The following is a 15,967-nucleotide window of genomic DNA, read 5'->3' on the forward strand; positions in this document are numbered from 1 at the left end:
GACGGACGACGGAATCTCAAACACTTCCTCCGACCTCTACTCTTTCTTAGCAGACGGACGACGGAGTCTCAAACACTTCCTCCGACCTCTACTCTTTCTTAGCAGACGGACGACGGAATCTCAAACACTTCCTCCGACCTCTACTCTTTCTTAGCAGACGGACGACGGAATCTCAAACACTTCCTCCAACCTCTACTCTTTCTTAGCAGACGGACGACAGAATCTCAAACACTTCCTCCGACCTCTACTCATTCTTAGCAGACGGACGACGGAATCTCAAACACTTCCTCCGACCTCTACTCATTCTTAGCAGACGGACGACGGAATCTCAAACGCTTCCTCCGACCTCTACTCTTTGTTAGCAGACGGACGACGGAGTCTCAAACACTTCCTCCGACCTCTACTCTTTCTTAGCAGACGGACGACGGAATCTCAAACACTTCCTCCGACCTCTACTCATTCTTAGCAGACGGACGACGGAATCTCAAACGCTTCCTCCGACCTCTACTCTTTGTTAGCAGACGGACGACGGAGTCTCAAACACTTCCTCCGACCTCTACTCTTTCTTAGCAGACGGACGACAGAATCTCAAACACATCCTCCGACCTCTACTCTTTCTTAGCAGACGGACGACGGAGTCTCAAACACTTCCTCCGACCTCTACTCTTTCTTAGCAGACGGACGACGGGATCTCAAACACTTCCTCCGACCTCTACTCTTTCTTAGCAGACGGACGACGGAATCTCAAACACTTCCTCCGACCTCTACTCTTTCTTAGCAGACGGACGACGGAATCTCAAACACTTCCTCCGACCTCTACTCTTTCTTAGCAGACGGACGACAGAATCTCAAACACTTCCTCCGACCTCTACTCTTTCTTAGCAGACGGACAACGGAATCTCAAACACTTCCTCCGACCTCTACTCTAGGAAATACGATAAAAACACTCAAGACGGAATCAGTCTCACTTTTGACCGAGATATACCATTCAAATCTTAACTGACTTTATTATACGTACCTAAGGACATATTGTTCTCCGTCTTATCGTCTTCATTTGCGTAGAAAACGCTCTCACCGATCATGCAACCTCCATCCGGAGTCCTACCTCCGTTCAGGTTTACGCCGGCCGCACACAGCAGAGTCATACGCGGCTCACTCTCCGCTATCGGGCTGTTACAAAATGTTTGTGTTTAAATAATTTTACAATGTAAGACCTAGAGGGAGATATGACAGAACTCCCACAGACACAGCCCACTGAGTTTCTCGCCGGATCTTCTCAGTGGGTCGCGTTTCCGAACCGATGGTAGATTCTGCGTAGCACTGCTCTTGCTAGGGTCAGTGTTAGCACCACTCCGGTTTGAGCCCCGTGAGCTCACCTACATGTTAGGGCGAAGCTGAAATAGCTTCTCAAGGCTATCAGCATAGGTAGGAAAAAAAAAGACAGAACCAAAGCGTTACAAATCAGAAAAAAACAGGTTATTCGTACAACTGAGTTCAAAGGAGTTATTTGAAATGCTATTTTTTTACAATATTTCAACTTTGGTTTTGATGTATTAAAATTTGATTGAAACGATCGAATTTCTTTATAATTTTAACACCTCGATCAATTATATTAAAATTGGTCAAAAAATCTTTGACATAATTTATAATTAATTATGTACGGCAACTTTATGGCCTGCCTAGTATGAAATTATTACAAGAGCCTCTAGACATAATAACGTGAACACTGTCTTATATTTGGAGGCATATCGAAATATCGATTGTTTTTCATAACGACTGTCTCACCTTAAAAACTGGGCCACATGATTGTGTCGTAGTTAAAAACAAACAAAAACATTTTGATCTTAATAACTCCCTTCGTTATTTCAGATTGGGTTATTTCAATTAGAAAACAATCGATTATACACCCAATATACTAGTGTCTATAAGTGAGATAATCATTTGTGCCGATCAGTATGCGAGTGTTACAAGTCGGCTTTCCCTTTCATATCATCAATGTGAACGGCGGCATTTACGTTATCATATCTATGTATTGATAAGATTCAAAATCGCGTGCTATACAAAAAAAAAACATTACCGACAAAAAACCGGAACTGGTACCGGAACTCCCCCCGACGACAGGGACGCTGAGGGGCTCGGTCCCTTCTGCCCCTGGCTGTTCTTCCCCGGAAGACTCCAACCGTAAGCGTGCGTGCGCCCGTCTTCCTTACGCACATGTACCCGCACCTACACCCCACCACTCGGTTTGGTAACAACATCGTAACGGACATGAACGTCTTGAGGAAGAACATGTCAATTCGATTTAATTACAAAATAACAAACAACTTATTCATGTGTGTTTATCAACTTATTTTATATCTCTATCTGTATATACGGTAATAACAGGCTATTCATGGCTGTTTTATTCAATGAATAACATTCGAAATTCAAGAGACACTATACTTTTTCAATTAACGTATTTTATTGCATCGCTACAAAAGTTAACAGTGACATCTCAAAACTTGTGTGTACATAGTGTTACATAACACAAAACGAAATTGACAAGGCACATGATAGATACTGAGCTAATTATAATAATAGCAAGAGCGCAAAATAAAAATAAAAAAACACAAATACTAAAAATAACAACTTTATTTCATCAAACATCACAAAACGACGAACGTAAGAATAAAGCAACTACATTAAAATAGCAGTTATAACGTAAATTAAAATATGCTAAATGTCACTTTACAAGATTCTATCCTACATCACTATTTCATCATATCACTGTTCGTTTGAACATTAAATTCATTTAAAATTGAGGCCGTCATTCATTTGGCTGCAAACAAAAGAAAGGTAAAGGAGATTACGTACAGGAAAAGGGTAAAAAGAAATAAATAAAAAGACGAGTACGTAGAAAACGTACAAGAAGAGATTAAACCAACAGAAGCGAGCGTAAGAGGAAATATATAATTTGATGCAGAGCTACATATGGACATTGCATGCGTATTCAACGACTCTGACAGTGCACAGATATAACGAGAACGTCAATACCAATATATGGGAATGTTAATATTGTAAAATAATCTAAAAAACACGTGTGCAACTAAATTATTAGGTTCTTTGGCACGACACTCAATCGAAAGCGAGCTAGTAGAAGAATATGAAGTCTGTATTCGAATGTAAATCAATGTACACAAAAATTATGCAATGAGGAAAGGAACCAAAGCGCAATCAATACATTCAAAAGACCAAGCGAAGATAAGCAATATTTAAATATAACAAACAGCAATATTAAGTACAAAATAAATATAATCGGGCCAAGTATTATTTTTGTCTCATTTGGTCTAGCGATTTCTTCTATAGAATTTTCTTTTCTGTCATATTCTGGATAGTTTTATTCATTTAATTATATATTGTGTATATATATATAATAATATATTCTTTTTGCTAATTTCAAAGTTTGATCAAAGTAGAACTGCGTTTTGAAACAGAAATATCGTAACATAATATTGCCGTTAATATTTTCAACACAACCAAGGTTATGTTGACTTTTTAAATCGAAAAAAGTTTTTTATAAGTTTAATATTGTTTATCGTATTTGATTATATATATATATATATTATATTCGTGTTACGTATATTCAACATAACAATGTAACAAAATAAAAAGTCAACAAAACAATGAATAAACTAAAATGTGCCTGTCTATATCTGTTAAACATTTCTTATAAAAGTTTATCTTACCTGTCGGAATTGTTCGGTTCTCTCGTGTCGCTTCTGGTGGTGGTCGGAGAGCTGCGCCTCCAAGAAGTCGCCTTGGGTTTGTGAATGTCTCATCGTAGGCTGCGAGGCGGCCACGGCTCTTAGATGAGGAGTGGAAAGCGGTCTTTGTGGACGATCGTTCGAACTGTAAATTCCACAATATTACAACATTAAACTACTCTCTGTTTAAGGTCTATCAAAAAAGAATACACATATAGCTCGCTCTGCGCTACACGCTCAAAATTAAAACATCATTAACAAACATTCATTAGCACATTGATCGTGCAATGCGATTCCAATTTAATTAACTAAACTTTCAAATTGACAAACAACGACGCGTTTAAATTGAAGCACTAAACATATAATTTCCTAGAGCTTAAGAATTACTACAGTTATCTAATGATCAACTATAAAAGTTAATGAAAATAAATGAAATAAATGAAAATAAATGAAATAAATGAATTACGCAAGACGCATAACTAACTAAATGTATGTTACAAAGGTAGGAAAAGGAATTTAGGAGTTGAATAGTTTTACAACGAGAAATAACATTAAGCATACAAACAAATTGATTGAATATCTACTGAGCTAACTTACCATTGTACAATCGTCACGTGAAAACTAAAAGCTTAATAATATATGAAACCAGATTTTCTTTCAAAGGTTCTTATTTAAATCATGAGATGAAAAAAGTTTGAGGCAGTCTTAGGGTATCTAAAAACAAACTTCATCAATTACAAAGCAGAGTCATTAAGTTTGAAACGTTCTCAAGGCGATAAGTATAAGCATCCGAATTTTCGATTAAAAAAATTAAACATAAATTCAAAACACATAACCTGACAAATCGCTAGGATTATTTAACCCTAATCTGACTAATTATGTAACATAAATAATAAGATTTTATTTAAAACAAAACCGTCGCTGGTTCAATTCCCTTCAGTAATGTAACTAGTACCGCTAATATAATTTTGTAAATATTTTTGATTCTTCTCCTCTTTTTATTGTATATTCAGCTATTCTCTCGTAGTAATAGACCTCAAAAAAATTAAAAAAAAAAATACACAAAAGAAACAATTTAAGAGGCGATTATAATCATCAGCTTCATATTAAACATATAAACATAAACATAGTCCACTGTTGGACATATGGCTCTCCCAAGGCGCATCCAGACGACGGATCTAGGGCCTCTAGTTTCCATCCACTGCCCGGATATACTAATCTTTATATATATAATTATACTATTGTCACTGAACTCCTCCTAAGCGGCTGGACCGATTTGAATGTTTTTTTTTGGATGCGTTTGCTAGGGTTACGCCCTGGATGGTTCAGATTCACAAATTAGCTCGATAGATGGCGCTGCAGTCAGTATTTAGGTTATTTATCTACACTGCAACTAAACAGCTGGATCGGCTTGAATGAATTTATGTGTATGCATTACAGGACAACGTAGTCGGATCCTAGTTACATATATAAATACAAAATCATAATTTTATTTTTGTGCCTCGACATTAGAAAGAATAAGGTTCAATTTTCAAGGTTTTCCGATTTTTTGTAGTCGTCGTGGCCTAATGGATAAGACGTCCGGTGCATTCGTGTTGAAGCGATGCACCGGTGTTCGAATCCCGCAGGCGGGTACCAATTTTTCAAATGAAATACGTACTCAACAAATGTTCACGATTGACTTCCACGGTGAAGGAATAACATCGTGTAATAAAAATGAAACCCGCAAAATTATAATTTGCGTAATTACTGGTGGTAGGACCTCTTGTGAGTCCGCGCGGGTGGGTACCACCGCCCCGCCTATTTCTGCCGTGAAGCAGTGATGCGTTTCGGTTTGAAGGGTGGGGCAGCCGTCGTTACTGTACTTGAGACCTTACAACTTGTATCTCAAGGTGGGTGGCGCATTTACGTTGTGGATGTCTATGGGCTCCAGTAACCACTTAACACCAGGTGGGCTGTGAGCTCGTCCAACCATATAAGCAATAAAAAAAAAATTTAGGCTTCTGATGTCAAGATGCGTTCACTCTCTCGATACCATAAATACCTTCCAGAGATAATGCAGCTTTTGTAACACCATGTATAAAGTTCGCATTAGCAATAAATTCGCTTTATGTATAAACAATTTAATACATTCGCAAATTGGCCATGAAATACAATTAACGGAAAGGTTGATTGTGTTAATGGGCATGTTATTTAATAGATTTAATTTCAATAATCGGCGCCTCTCATTAAAACTACAAGAACTCCATCAATAACGTGAATCGCGGTAACAACATTTTCACTATACATTTGCACAAATACAAATTCCGAAAAAATCCAATTTTAAAAATTGTTATATCGGGGTATAAACATTACGTGTTCAGTAGATGACCTTCAATTTAAAGAAAGATTCTGGTCGTCTGTTAATTTCTAGAAAAATCTACTATTCTATAGTCGAACATAGTATAGTCTAAGTGATTTTTAGTAAATCCAGAACAAAGGGTTCATAGAATGTTCTATTACACTCACTGACAGCTTATGAAGACATTTCATAATATTACATAACATTTTTATTAATACTTAGCCATTAACATAATAAACCTTCCTAAAAATGACAAAAACCAATTTACTTTATACATAACTATTATTTACTTCTGCGAGATTTTATAATTTGATTAATTAAATAATTTCCATGGACTTCATTATGAGCTTAAAGCCAGACGTTTCACGTGTCTGCTCATCTAAATTAGTGAATTTCATCTTCACATTCGCGGGCTGTATTTGAATCGTAACCGAAAATAGTAGTAAAGTTAGTCTGATTTTCTAACAAGACTATAAAAAACATTTTCACAGACTACAGAACACACAGACTGGCATAGTCCACTGCTGTCACTGAGAAAGGTTAATAAATAGTAAATAATGAACCACAAGTATAATTCAGTTCAGAAAAAAACTACACTTTAGTACGTCGTTCTCCAAACGTGACCTAATAAATGCGAGAAAGAAATACCTGTGCAAACGCGGGAGCACCTTCGACATTCTTCAGACTCAGACGACTGAAAACTTATCTCCGCGTACAATTTGATTCGAACGTACCTGAATAGTTTACTAAAAAAAGTCCATATGCTCTGCTTGCTCTTCTTGTCGATGGAGTTGTCCACGCGACTGGCACGAACCATCTCGGTCCAGCGAACGGCATCTTGAAGCTCCATTAATCGTTCCTTTAAAAAATATGAAAACTCTTATTAGTTTTAATAAGTTTGAAAGGTAGAGCAGCCGTTGTAACTATACTGAGATCTTAGAACTTATATCTCGAAAGGTGGGTGGCGCATTTACATTGTAAATGTCTATGGGGTCCAGTAACCACTTAACACCAGGTGGGCTGTGAGCTCGTCCACTCCTCTAAGCAATAAAAAATAAAAACGTTATTAATTCAAACATTAGTCTGATGAACAGGTTGGTTTGCTCTTTGTCCAGGCGTTCATTATCTATATATTATGTAAATATTTAAACATATATAAGTACCTATATATTAATAGGTGAAGCAAAAACTTTGTATCCATTTTTACGAAAATTGCGTGGACAAATGAGTATGAAGTTTCCCACACTTATACAGAATATAGAGGAGTACAGGTTAATATTTTTTTTTAAATTATGCGTTAATAATACATTAAATCAATAAATAAACACACACATATATGTATACTCTATGTTTATTGTCAAACGTTTGTTGCTTAGAGTCTGTGGTCAAACTACGAATAGGTTAATATTATTTATTTGTCTATAGTGTAGTCTTGGCGAAATCTGTGAATAAAGAAGTATAATATTCTTTGAAAACAGGATCATAATAGTGTAGAAACTTATTTTCAATTAATTATAGTCGAATTTCGACTACCGGGGGACCACTACTAATAATAATAACACAACACAGGGAATTCTAAATTGGGGCTGAATTTGGGTCCCGTCATTATTATTATTATTATTCATGAATTTAACTTCGCTAGATAATTCCCGGAGGCATAGTCAATTATGTAACTAGTTCACTTCGACTTTTTATACTTGACTTAATAAATTCATTCATAGAAAAAGTATTGTAACGAACAAACAAACCTAACCTATTCTTATTTGTCATTTTATTGTGTGATGAAATTGACCGTAACCAATATTTTGAAATAAATATTAATAATTGTGTTTTTGAATCAAGTTATTCCAAAAACAACTATATGTAAAAACTTTTTTTTCTGTAATATAGGATACTAAGTCTTTTGAGTTAGTGTAGTGTTTTTTTTCTAATTCGAAATAGTTATAGTGATAGTGACGTCACTAAACAACACATGAACAAAGTGATTAGACTTAACAGACATTCAAGTAAGGTCAGTGGGTTTTAGCCTAAGAGACATTAATTAAAATATGACCTAGTTTACGTTAAATTAAAATTACTGATTAGTTTTATCGAACTGGGTTGTAATCCGAGTATTATGCCGCATCTAGGTTATGGTACGTTAGATAAATAAATAAAATAATAGGATACAAAAACATCATCTTTCACAATCAAATATCTATCCATATTTTCGTATGGAATATTGCTTATGACAAAGTGCATACAGTAAAGTTAGCTCCAAATTAGAACCTTTTTTTAAGGCATATGTGTAAGTAATAAATGCGGGACATTACAAGGAGTAAAATCATGTCGAATTGTAATGACCACGACCCTCAGCAGTGAGGAAACGACGCGAGGAGGAGGAGTGTAAGTAAATATTATAAGTCACCTTTGAATTAGCGTATAGAAGACAAACCACAATACTACATGTTCATGTCGGTTGATAGTTATACTAAAAGCTGATTGGGTAAAATCATTCACTTTGAACATCTGTGATAAAGAACGAGGTCAGCTTTCGTTGAAACTATCTTCCGCGCCCCAAGTCAAAACAAGTAGCTTTCAAGCTTTCAAGCTAGCAAGTAGTTAAAGTAATGAATTTTGTTTATACGAAGTCATTTTATAGGTTTACATATTTTAGGCTAGGGTACAAGCTCACGGCCCACCTAGCGTTAAGCGCTTACTGGAGCTCCTAGACATCGCAATGTGAATATCGCCCTACCAATCTTGAGACATTAGGTACTTTACACGATTATTTTTTTACGAGTCTGATTTTTATTACGCAATGTTATTTATTCATCGTGAAAGCCATTCAAGAGCATGACCTAAGTAACGTCGGTATTACATTTAAAAAAAATTTTTACCTGTCTGCGGGATTCGAACATCGACCCTGTCGCATCCCTCGATACGAGTGCACCGGCCGTCTTATCTTTTAGGGTACAACGACTTTAAAGCATTTGCGTGTACCTTATATTGGTTACGTTCCATGAGGACACGTGCCATCTCGACGCGCGTGAAGCGGCGTCTCTGCGCCAACGGGACGTCGGCTTCCTCCTCGTTGTCCCCACCGCCGGCGTTGTTGCTCATCGCCTCCTTTAAATCACAAAGTCAATAATTAATAAATGAAGATTTCATGAAATACTTAATTTGCTGATTGTAAGGCAACGCTAGTGTGTAGAATGCAACTTATACATGAACTGTCTACTTTAGACAATATTAAACCGTAAGTGCAAAATTGTTAACCAGTTTTTTATTTTTTATATTGCATAGTTGGGTGGACGAGCTCACAGCCATCCCGATGTTAAGTGGTTACCGGAGCCCATAGGCAACGTAAATACCGCCACCCACCTTGTGATATGAGTTCTAAGGTCTCAGTGTAGTTACAAGGCTGCCCCACCCTTCAAACCGAAACGCATTACTGCGTTCTGTAATACTACCGCCACACCCGGTGTGGATATTACTCACCGGGATGTTTATATCTGAAGTGCTGGACCACCGTAACTACACGTGGTGAAAAATCGTGCAACACGTTGTCAGAGAAAATAGTCTTCAAACTAAACAAGAGTTTCCGAATTGAAAGTACCGCCTCAGAAGAAAAGCACGAATACATTTTAATTGTCATTAATAAGCACACCTCGTCTGGATACGCTATCATAGCCCTCTTAGGTTAACAGCTTAGGTAAAAAAAACACTAGCTCAGAAAGTACCTACCAGTTGGATGTTAAGTGGATAACGTAAATGACAACGTGAATGTTTTAAAATAATAATAATAATAATAAATGTAATAGTTTAAAACAACTAACAAAATACGCTTTTATAGAAAATCCAACTAAAAAATAGAAAATAAATTTTAATACATCTTAATTGAAAATAATGTAAGAAAAAATGATTTTATTGTAAAAAAATCTTTAAATATTGAATTGTCATCGGTCCTTAACAAGTATACCAAATTTCGAGTTAATCCGACGTTTTGAAGGGGGTCAAAATCATGTTCAAAGATTCCGTTACATACATACGTCTGAAGCTAATAAAAGCGTATTAAAAATAAATACCTTCAAACGTCGCAATTCATCCTCCAATTGAGTCACCCGATCTCTAAGTTTCTCTCGCGCCGAACTTAGATTGGCCACTTCTTCTCGAAGCATCTCCTGTTCGCCGGTCAACTCATCCACCTTCACTATAAGGTCGTCCTTGACAACGTTCAAAGCGTTCTTCGTGGCCAATAATTCGTTGTTCTCCAGTATCAAGTTTTCGACTTCTTTCCCCATGCCTTCCGGAAATCGTTTATTCAATTAATAAATGTAAACAGATAACAATAATATAATACAAAATTCGAAATTATTTAATGAACGTTTATAAATGACCACTATACATAATGTTCCGTGACGTGAATAAACAAACTGAATTGCAAATGATACATTAGTTTAGTACAACGCATGATCAAACAATATTAGTTAATGCGATTCGATTTAATGGTAATTGTTATAGAAGCAGTAACCTTTTTTATATGGCTTCTTTCAGAGCCTTTTTACTGGAAATGGACATACTACAAAAAACATATACAATACAACAACATACGTTGTTATCAAGCAGTATACCTTTTTTTAAAAGCATAATGGATTGCAATATATGTATTATTAAATTTGCACTAGGTTTTATGGCGTTTGGAATACAAAAGCCACGCGTATTGGGAAGACAGATAGCTGATGACGTCATGAGCTCATTGTGCAATGACCGGTGCGATGCCGCGGTTCACGCAGCGCCGCGGCGTAATGTGTGAGATTATTAATACACATTCCATGTTTATATTATTAGTTAAACGACTAAAAGAAGCGGGACATGTTATTGTTTGACCATAATTATGTTAATTTAATTAGAGAAAGCTGTTAAAATTTATATAGAACTTTAATGTTTACGATAAAATAGTTTGCATGTTACTTACCAAAGTAGTTATCGTTAACTGCAATGCGTTGATGCATTTTTTTTTTGTTAGAACGCATGGAAAGAACGAACACAGAATTAGTGTTGTATTACATAGTTTACAGTAAAAGGTAAGGGACCGCTCACACACTACGCCAATTAGACACTAGATGCGGTTAGAAATTTAAATGTAATTAAAAAATATATATTGCGTTAAATTAACTCGTGTCAAACAATTTTCGTACAACTACAATTAGATAAATGTAGAAATGAAAAAAGACTAATAAAACTGTGTCAACTTTATTATGGCGAAGTGTGTGATCGGATGAATAAAATAAAGTAAAAGATTGTCTAAATAATAAAAAAAAACACCAAACTAAATATATAAAAAGAAACATAATAATACTAGACTATAAAGCTTTTAGCTTGTAATGCGTCCCGATATCTATAGTTTTTTAATATATTTATGTACACATAAGTAATCATCATGAATAAAATTGAAAACGTTACTACTACGTTATATCTATTGATATAAATACTGCGCCTATCCTGAGGTTTCTCACTGAAGCTTTAACCGAGTGGCCGTACAGTGTGCTTAGTGGTAGTTTTTTAACGTTCTCGATAGCGTAAAAGTTTAATAAAATTTGTATGGAGTTGGAACAGCGCCTCTAGCGGCAAACGTAGGGAAACGTTCCAACTTCATACAAATATGAGTTAACTTTTACGCTATCGAGAGCGTTTAAAAATTCGCACTAACAACACTGTACCATCACTCGGTTAAAACTGGCACACTGAACAAAATTTATACCAGGATCTATTATAGGTATTATTATATTATTTTACAACATTTCGAATGATTAAACAGAGAAGAGATTATTTCATTTCGAACAACGCTATCCTTCATCAGCAATTTTTTTAGTATTTTCACTTGCTCTATAAGTAGCCGTGTAAAATACATATTTTAAACCGTACTGATTCATGTGTACATTAGCACGTTTAATGTTTCGAACTTGACTACTTCCTGAGAAGAGTTGATCTTTACAGCAGATAAATTGATCTTTACAACAGATAATTTGTTATTTTAGTTATGTGTTATTTGTTCTACACACACTCATCACTTTTTATTATTATTCTCATTATCCTCTCGCAGGTCGGCTGGAAGAGATTTCTTAAAGAAATAAGCAGTGCCTTTGTACATAATTTTCCTATTACTCTGTACTATGTCTTCTTTTCTGTGTGTACATAAATAAATAAATAAAAAAATAAATTAAAAAAATGCCTCTATACATGTTGATTTTAAACATTTATTTTTATATTTTCTTTGTTAAGTTCTCCATTTAATTACGTTTTTGTTTTGTTAGACGAATATTGTCTGGATCAGAATTAAGTATATTATTTAATGGAGGGGTACATAGTATTGCCCGGCACGTGAGATTTGTATCGAAGTGTAAAGTGCACTTTTTCGCTCACGTCAACTTTGATTGCTTCTCATAGATTTATAAATGATTTAAACAAAATTATTTACAGGAAGAAAGAAGACAATCGAACATATCTGCGTCCGAACAGAAATAGAAAGAGAGTGAGCGAGATAGAGAGAGAGAAAGACATTGCTACTACAACTCAAGCTACAAATTTCAAGCAGTACTACAAAATGTATTGAGTGAATTGAATGATTATTATGTCACATAGTACGCTATAAAGCAGTTAATTGTAGATGGAACATATTTCCGCACAGCCACGAATTGAGTGCGATCATTTTCCGTAATATTCGCGACGTTATGGTGATCACTTAATGACATCCTTCGGTTTATTTCAGAAAATATTCGAAGTTTATTAAAGATATTTGTATTGAGTGATATTTTACTTGTAAATTTTACTATAATGTATTATTCTCAACAATATGATTACTTAAGTGTACGGAGACTAGTAAAACGGTTCTTTGTTTTTAATCTAATAATTGTGAATTAATATTTAAACAAAACATTATTTAAATAAATGCTTAATATGTTCATTTGATTTAAATTTACTAAAATATTTTAATCAATTACACTATCAAACATAAATAAACATGTGAAAGAATGTGGAACGATATGTGACGAATGATTTTATTTAAATGAATTATTTAATACTGATCGTCCGACTTACTCTAAGAGAATATAATACATATTATATACAATTCGATTAATAGAATGTATGTCAAATAATTAATTAAAAAAAAAGACAAATTAAGTACATTGTACATTTGATATGATATACGACTTAAGTTATGGTTACTAAGTTCTTCTTTACGTTCAATAATTGCAAGTTTAATTCATTTTTGGATTTTTAATCTTCGAGAGGAAAGAAAACGGAGTCCATATAGGATCAGTTTACTATCAGTCTATAAGGATGTCATACAAAAAAATTCTTCTCGGTTAAAACAACCAGAAAATCTATCATGAAAAAATGTATCTATCGTGAAAGTTGGTAAGAGGCAAGCCCTTTATAGCATAATTAAAGAGAAAAATCTGAATTTAGTACATCGGTATTTTTGACAAAACGAAATGGTCTTGTGAACAACGTTTGTAGGGAATTGTATTGACGTCACGTAAAAATATATAATACGTTAGGGAATAAAAATAAAATAAAATTTAATGTGTTCGGTAAGCTCCCTAAATGATTATTTAAATTCCGCAGAGGTGGTCAGTTAGACAAACAACATCAAAAGTCTGCTTTAATTTTTTTTTGCAAGAAGCAATATCTTTTAAAATACGGAACTTATAAATAAATATTAATTTACATAATAAATTAAATTAAATTTGGAACACGGAAAGTGATGTGCTGTGTATTATTTTATTTTGTCAGATTAATTTTATTTATTCGACGAAAACAGGCATTTTGCAAAAAAAATTATCTGCAACAAATTTTACTGCATATCATAGACACACACGCGTATAATACACGAAAAGCATTAGTACTAAAGGATTACGTAGTCTCGTGTAAGAAAAACCTTAGTAACAGGCTTAATTTTGGTCCGTGTTTTTTTTATATTAAGTGCTTAATTTATTCACGAATAATTCTCATTTCATCACATAATCATAATTATCGATATTGTTTAAACTTACCAGAAGACGCATATTCTCCAGGATGCACCCAGCTACCTAGTAATAAAAAATACGGTATTTAGTACGGTTATGATTTTACAAATTTTCTTTTATTCATTATATAAAAAAAATACATTGAACAGTCATTCATTTAAGTATTTCATGAAGATATCTAATACGTCGTAATATATCGTGATGCGATTCACAAATGTTATAAGTTTGGTCGCTAGCAGTTCAACACTACCGTGTTAAGTATAAGCTGCATTAGTCTAGCTATTCAAAGGGGGAACACTGCCAGTATCTTCGGAACCTCGCCTAAAGGGACTCCTTTTAATAATATATTTTAGTTATTATTATTATTGTTATTTTGTAAGGTTTTGTAAGTTTAGGTTCATTGTTATAAGGTTAACCGCATTAAAGTATGAGAAATTCTCAAATTTTCTTTTTTTAATTTATTCCATGGATGAGTAAGCAAGCTCTAGGGCCGCCTAGTGTTAACGGATTACCGTAGTCCATAAACATCAGTTGCACAACGTGAATGCCATCCACACACCTTGAGACATGAGGTCTCATGTGTATTGTACGACGAGATTTGAGGCAGACATAGATAAGGCAGCGGTATAAAACGTCAACTACTATCATTTTAAATTGCAAAAATAGTGAAACAAATGAGGACTCAGAAATGGCAGGGCCAACAGAAACACCAGTTATATTCCTATGCTTCGTTTTGATTTTATTTACCAGCTCACATCCGTTACTCTATTATATGTTTAACAAGGCGAAAACAACGTGAGCCCAAACTATTACATAACATTTCAAAAGATTACCCGCTAACGATAGAACACGGTAATGTAACTTAGTTATGCAATAAGCTGTTTTCCACAGAAGTGGACCGGTCAAGTGGAAACAAAAACAAATGTGGGTGTTGTTTTACGATACGAATGAATTAAACATCAAAACGGATACCGGTTCGACAAAATATTTTCAGCGTGCTGTTCGTTTAGGGAACGCTATCCGGTTTTAATTTTATTTTTATTGTGTACAGTATGAGATCATTAAAATGAAACAAATTACCAATTTAATATACATACCGATTAGTGAATTGTTAATCAGACATAACACTACGAGTATTGTAACGTCGTCGGTTAGTAAAAATTCAACTGCATTATACTTTAATTTTCATTATTTATTACAGGCAAGGTATGCGGAAGAAATCCAAGGGGCAGAAGTCCAATAGGCTGGTCGGACCAGATACGCCCTACTCTCAACCCTTCAGTTCTTGATGCCATCAATACAGCTGAGGATAGGTAGGGCTAACGCAGAATAATCCAGAAGAAAGTTATTAAAGGAGGTCACGACTCTCAGTACTGAGAATTATCGACGCAAGGAGAGAGAGATTATACTTTATTTTTCTTGAGAATAATTCGACGAAATTTACGTATTTTGACGTACTTTTGACCTTTTTAATATGCAAGTTTTTGTACAAACAAATGAACCTCTTTACTTTTATCTTTTTATCTCTCCATGATGTAGATTTATAAATATCTCAACTCACCTGTGATGTCAGCACCTTCATCGCCTTGTGATTCGGCAATGCTCGCATCGGTGTCATGGAAAGCCAACTCCTGATACAAGGTGTTGCCACTTCGTTTTTCGCTCTTAGTCTGGGATTTTCCGATGTTTGAATTCGGGAGAGCGACAGGCGACGTTGCCTTTAAAACAATTTATTACTTTCAATTTAAAAAAAAATGAAATTAAGTAAAAATCTTAACACTGAATCTCACTGAAAAAGCGATATTTATTAAAGTGTTCATTAAATATAGATACCCTAGAATTGTTCCTGAACGAAGACAAAGATTCCGATA

General features: G+C 34.8%; 1 protein-coding gene across 4 annotated transcripts in view; it reads right to left on the reverse strand.

Annotated features, from left to right (window-relative positions):
* The window catches only part of syd (JNK-interacting protein syd), a 39,953-nt gene that overhangs the window by 12,830 nt on the left and 11,156 nt on the right, over nucleotides 1-15,967 (reverse strand). For 2 of the 4 annotated variants that reach the window (XM_028177857.2, XM_028177867.2), the window contains exons 5-13: nucleotides 15,658-15,814; nucleotides 14,124-14,159; nucleotides 11,042-11,059; nucleotides 10,152-10,369; nucleotides 9,067-9,192; nucleotides 6,819-6,943; nucleotides 3,726-3,888; nucleotides 2,078-2,226; nucleotides 1,019-1,170 (exon numbers count right to left, since the gene is read on the reverse strand). In XM_028177857.2, the coding sequence (XP_028033658.2) occupies nucleotides 1,019-1,170; nucleotides 2,078-2,226; nucleotides 3,726-3,888; nucleotides 6,819-6,943; nucleotides 9,067-9,192; nucleotides 10,152-10,369; nucleotides 11,042-11,059; nucleotides 14,124-14,159; nucleotides 15,658-15,814 (1,144 nt within the window). The remainder of the gene's footprint in view (nucleotides 1-1,018; nucleotides 1,171-2,077; nucleotides 2,227-3,725; nucleotides 3,889-6,818; nucleotides 6,944-9,066; nucleotides 9,193-10,151; nucleotides 10,370-11,041; nucleotides 11,060-14,123; nucleotides 14,160-15,657; nucleotides 15,815-15,967) is intronic. The other 2 variants (XM_028177861.2, XM_089727830.1) reach the window with 1 other exon arrangement.

Source organism: Bombyx mandarina, chromosome 01 (assembly GCF_030267445.1).
Source record: "Bombyx mandarina strain Sakado chromosome 01, ASM3026744v2".
NCBI classification, from domain to species: domain Eukaryota; kingdom Metazoa; phylum Arthropoda; class Insecta; order Lepidoptera; family Bombycidae; genus Bombyx; species Bombyx mandarina.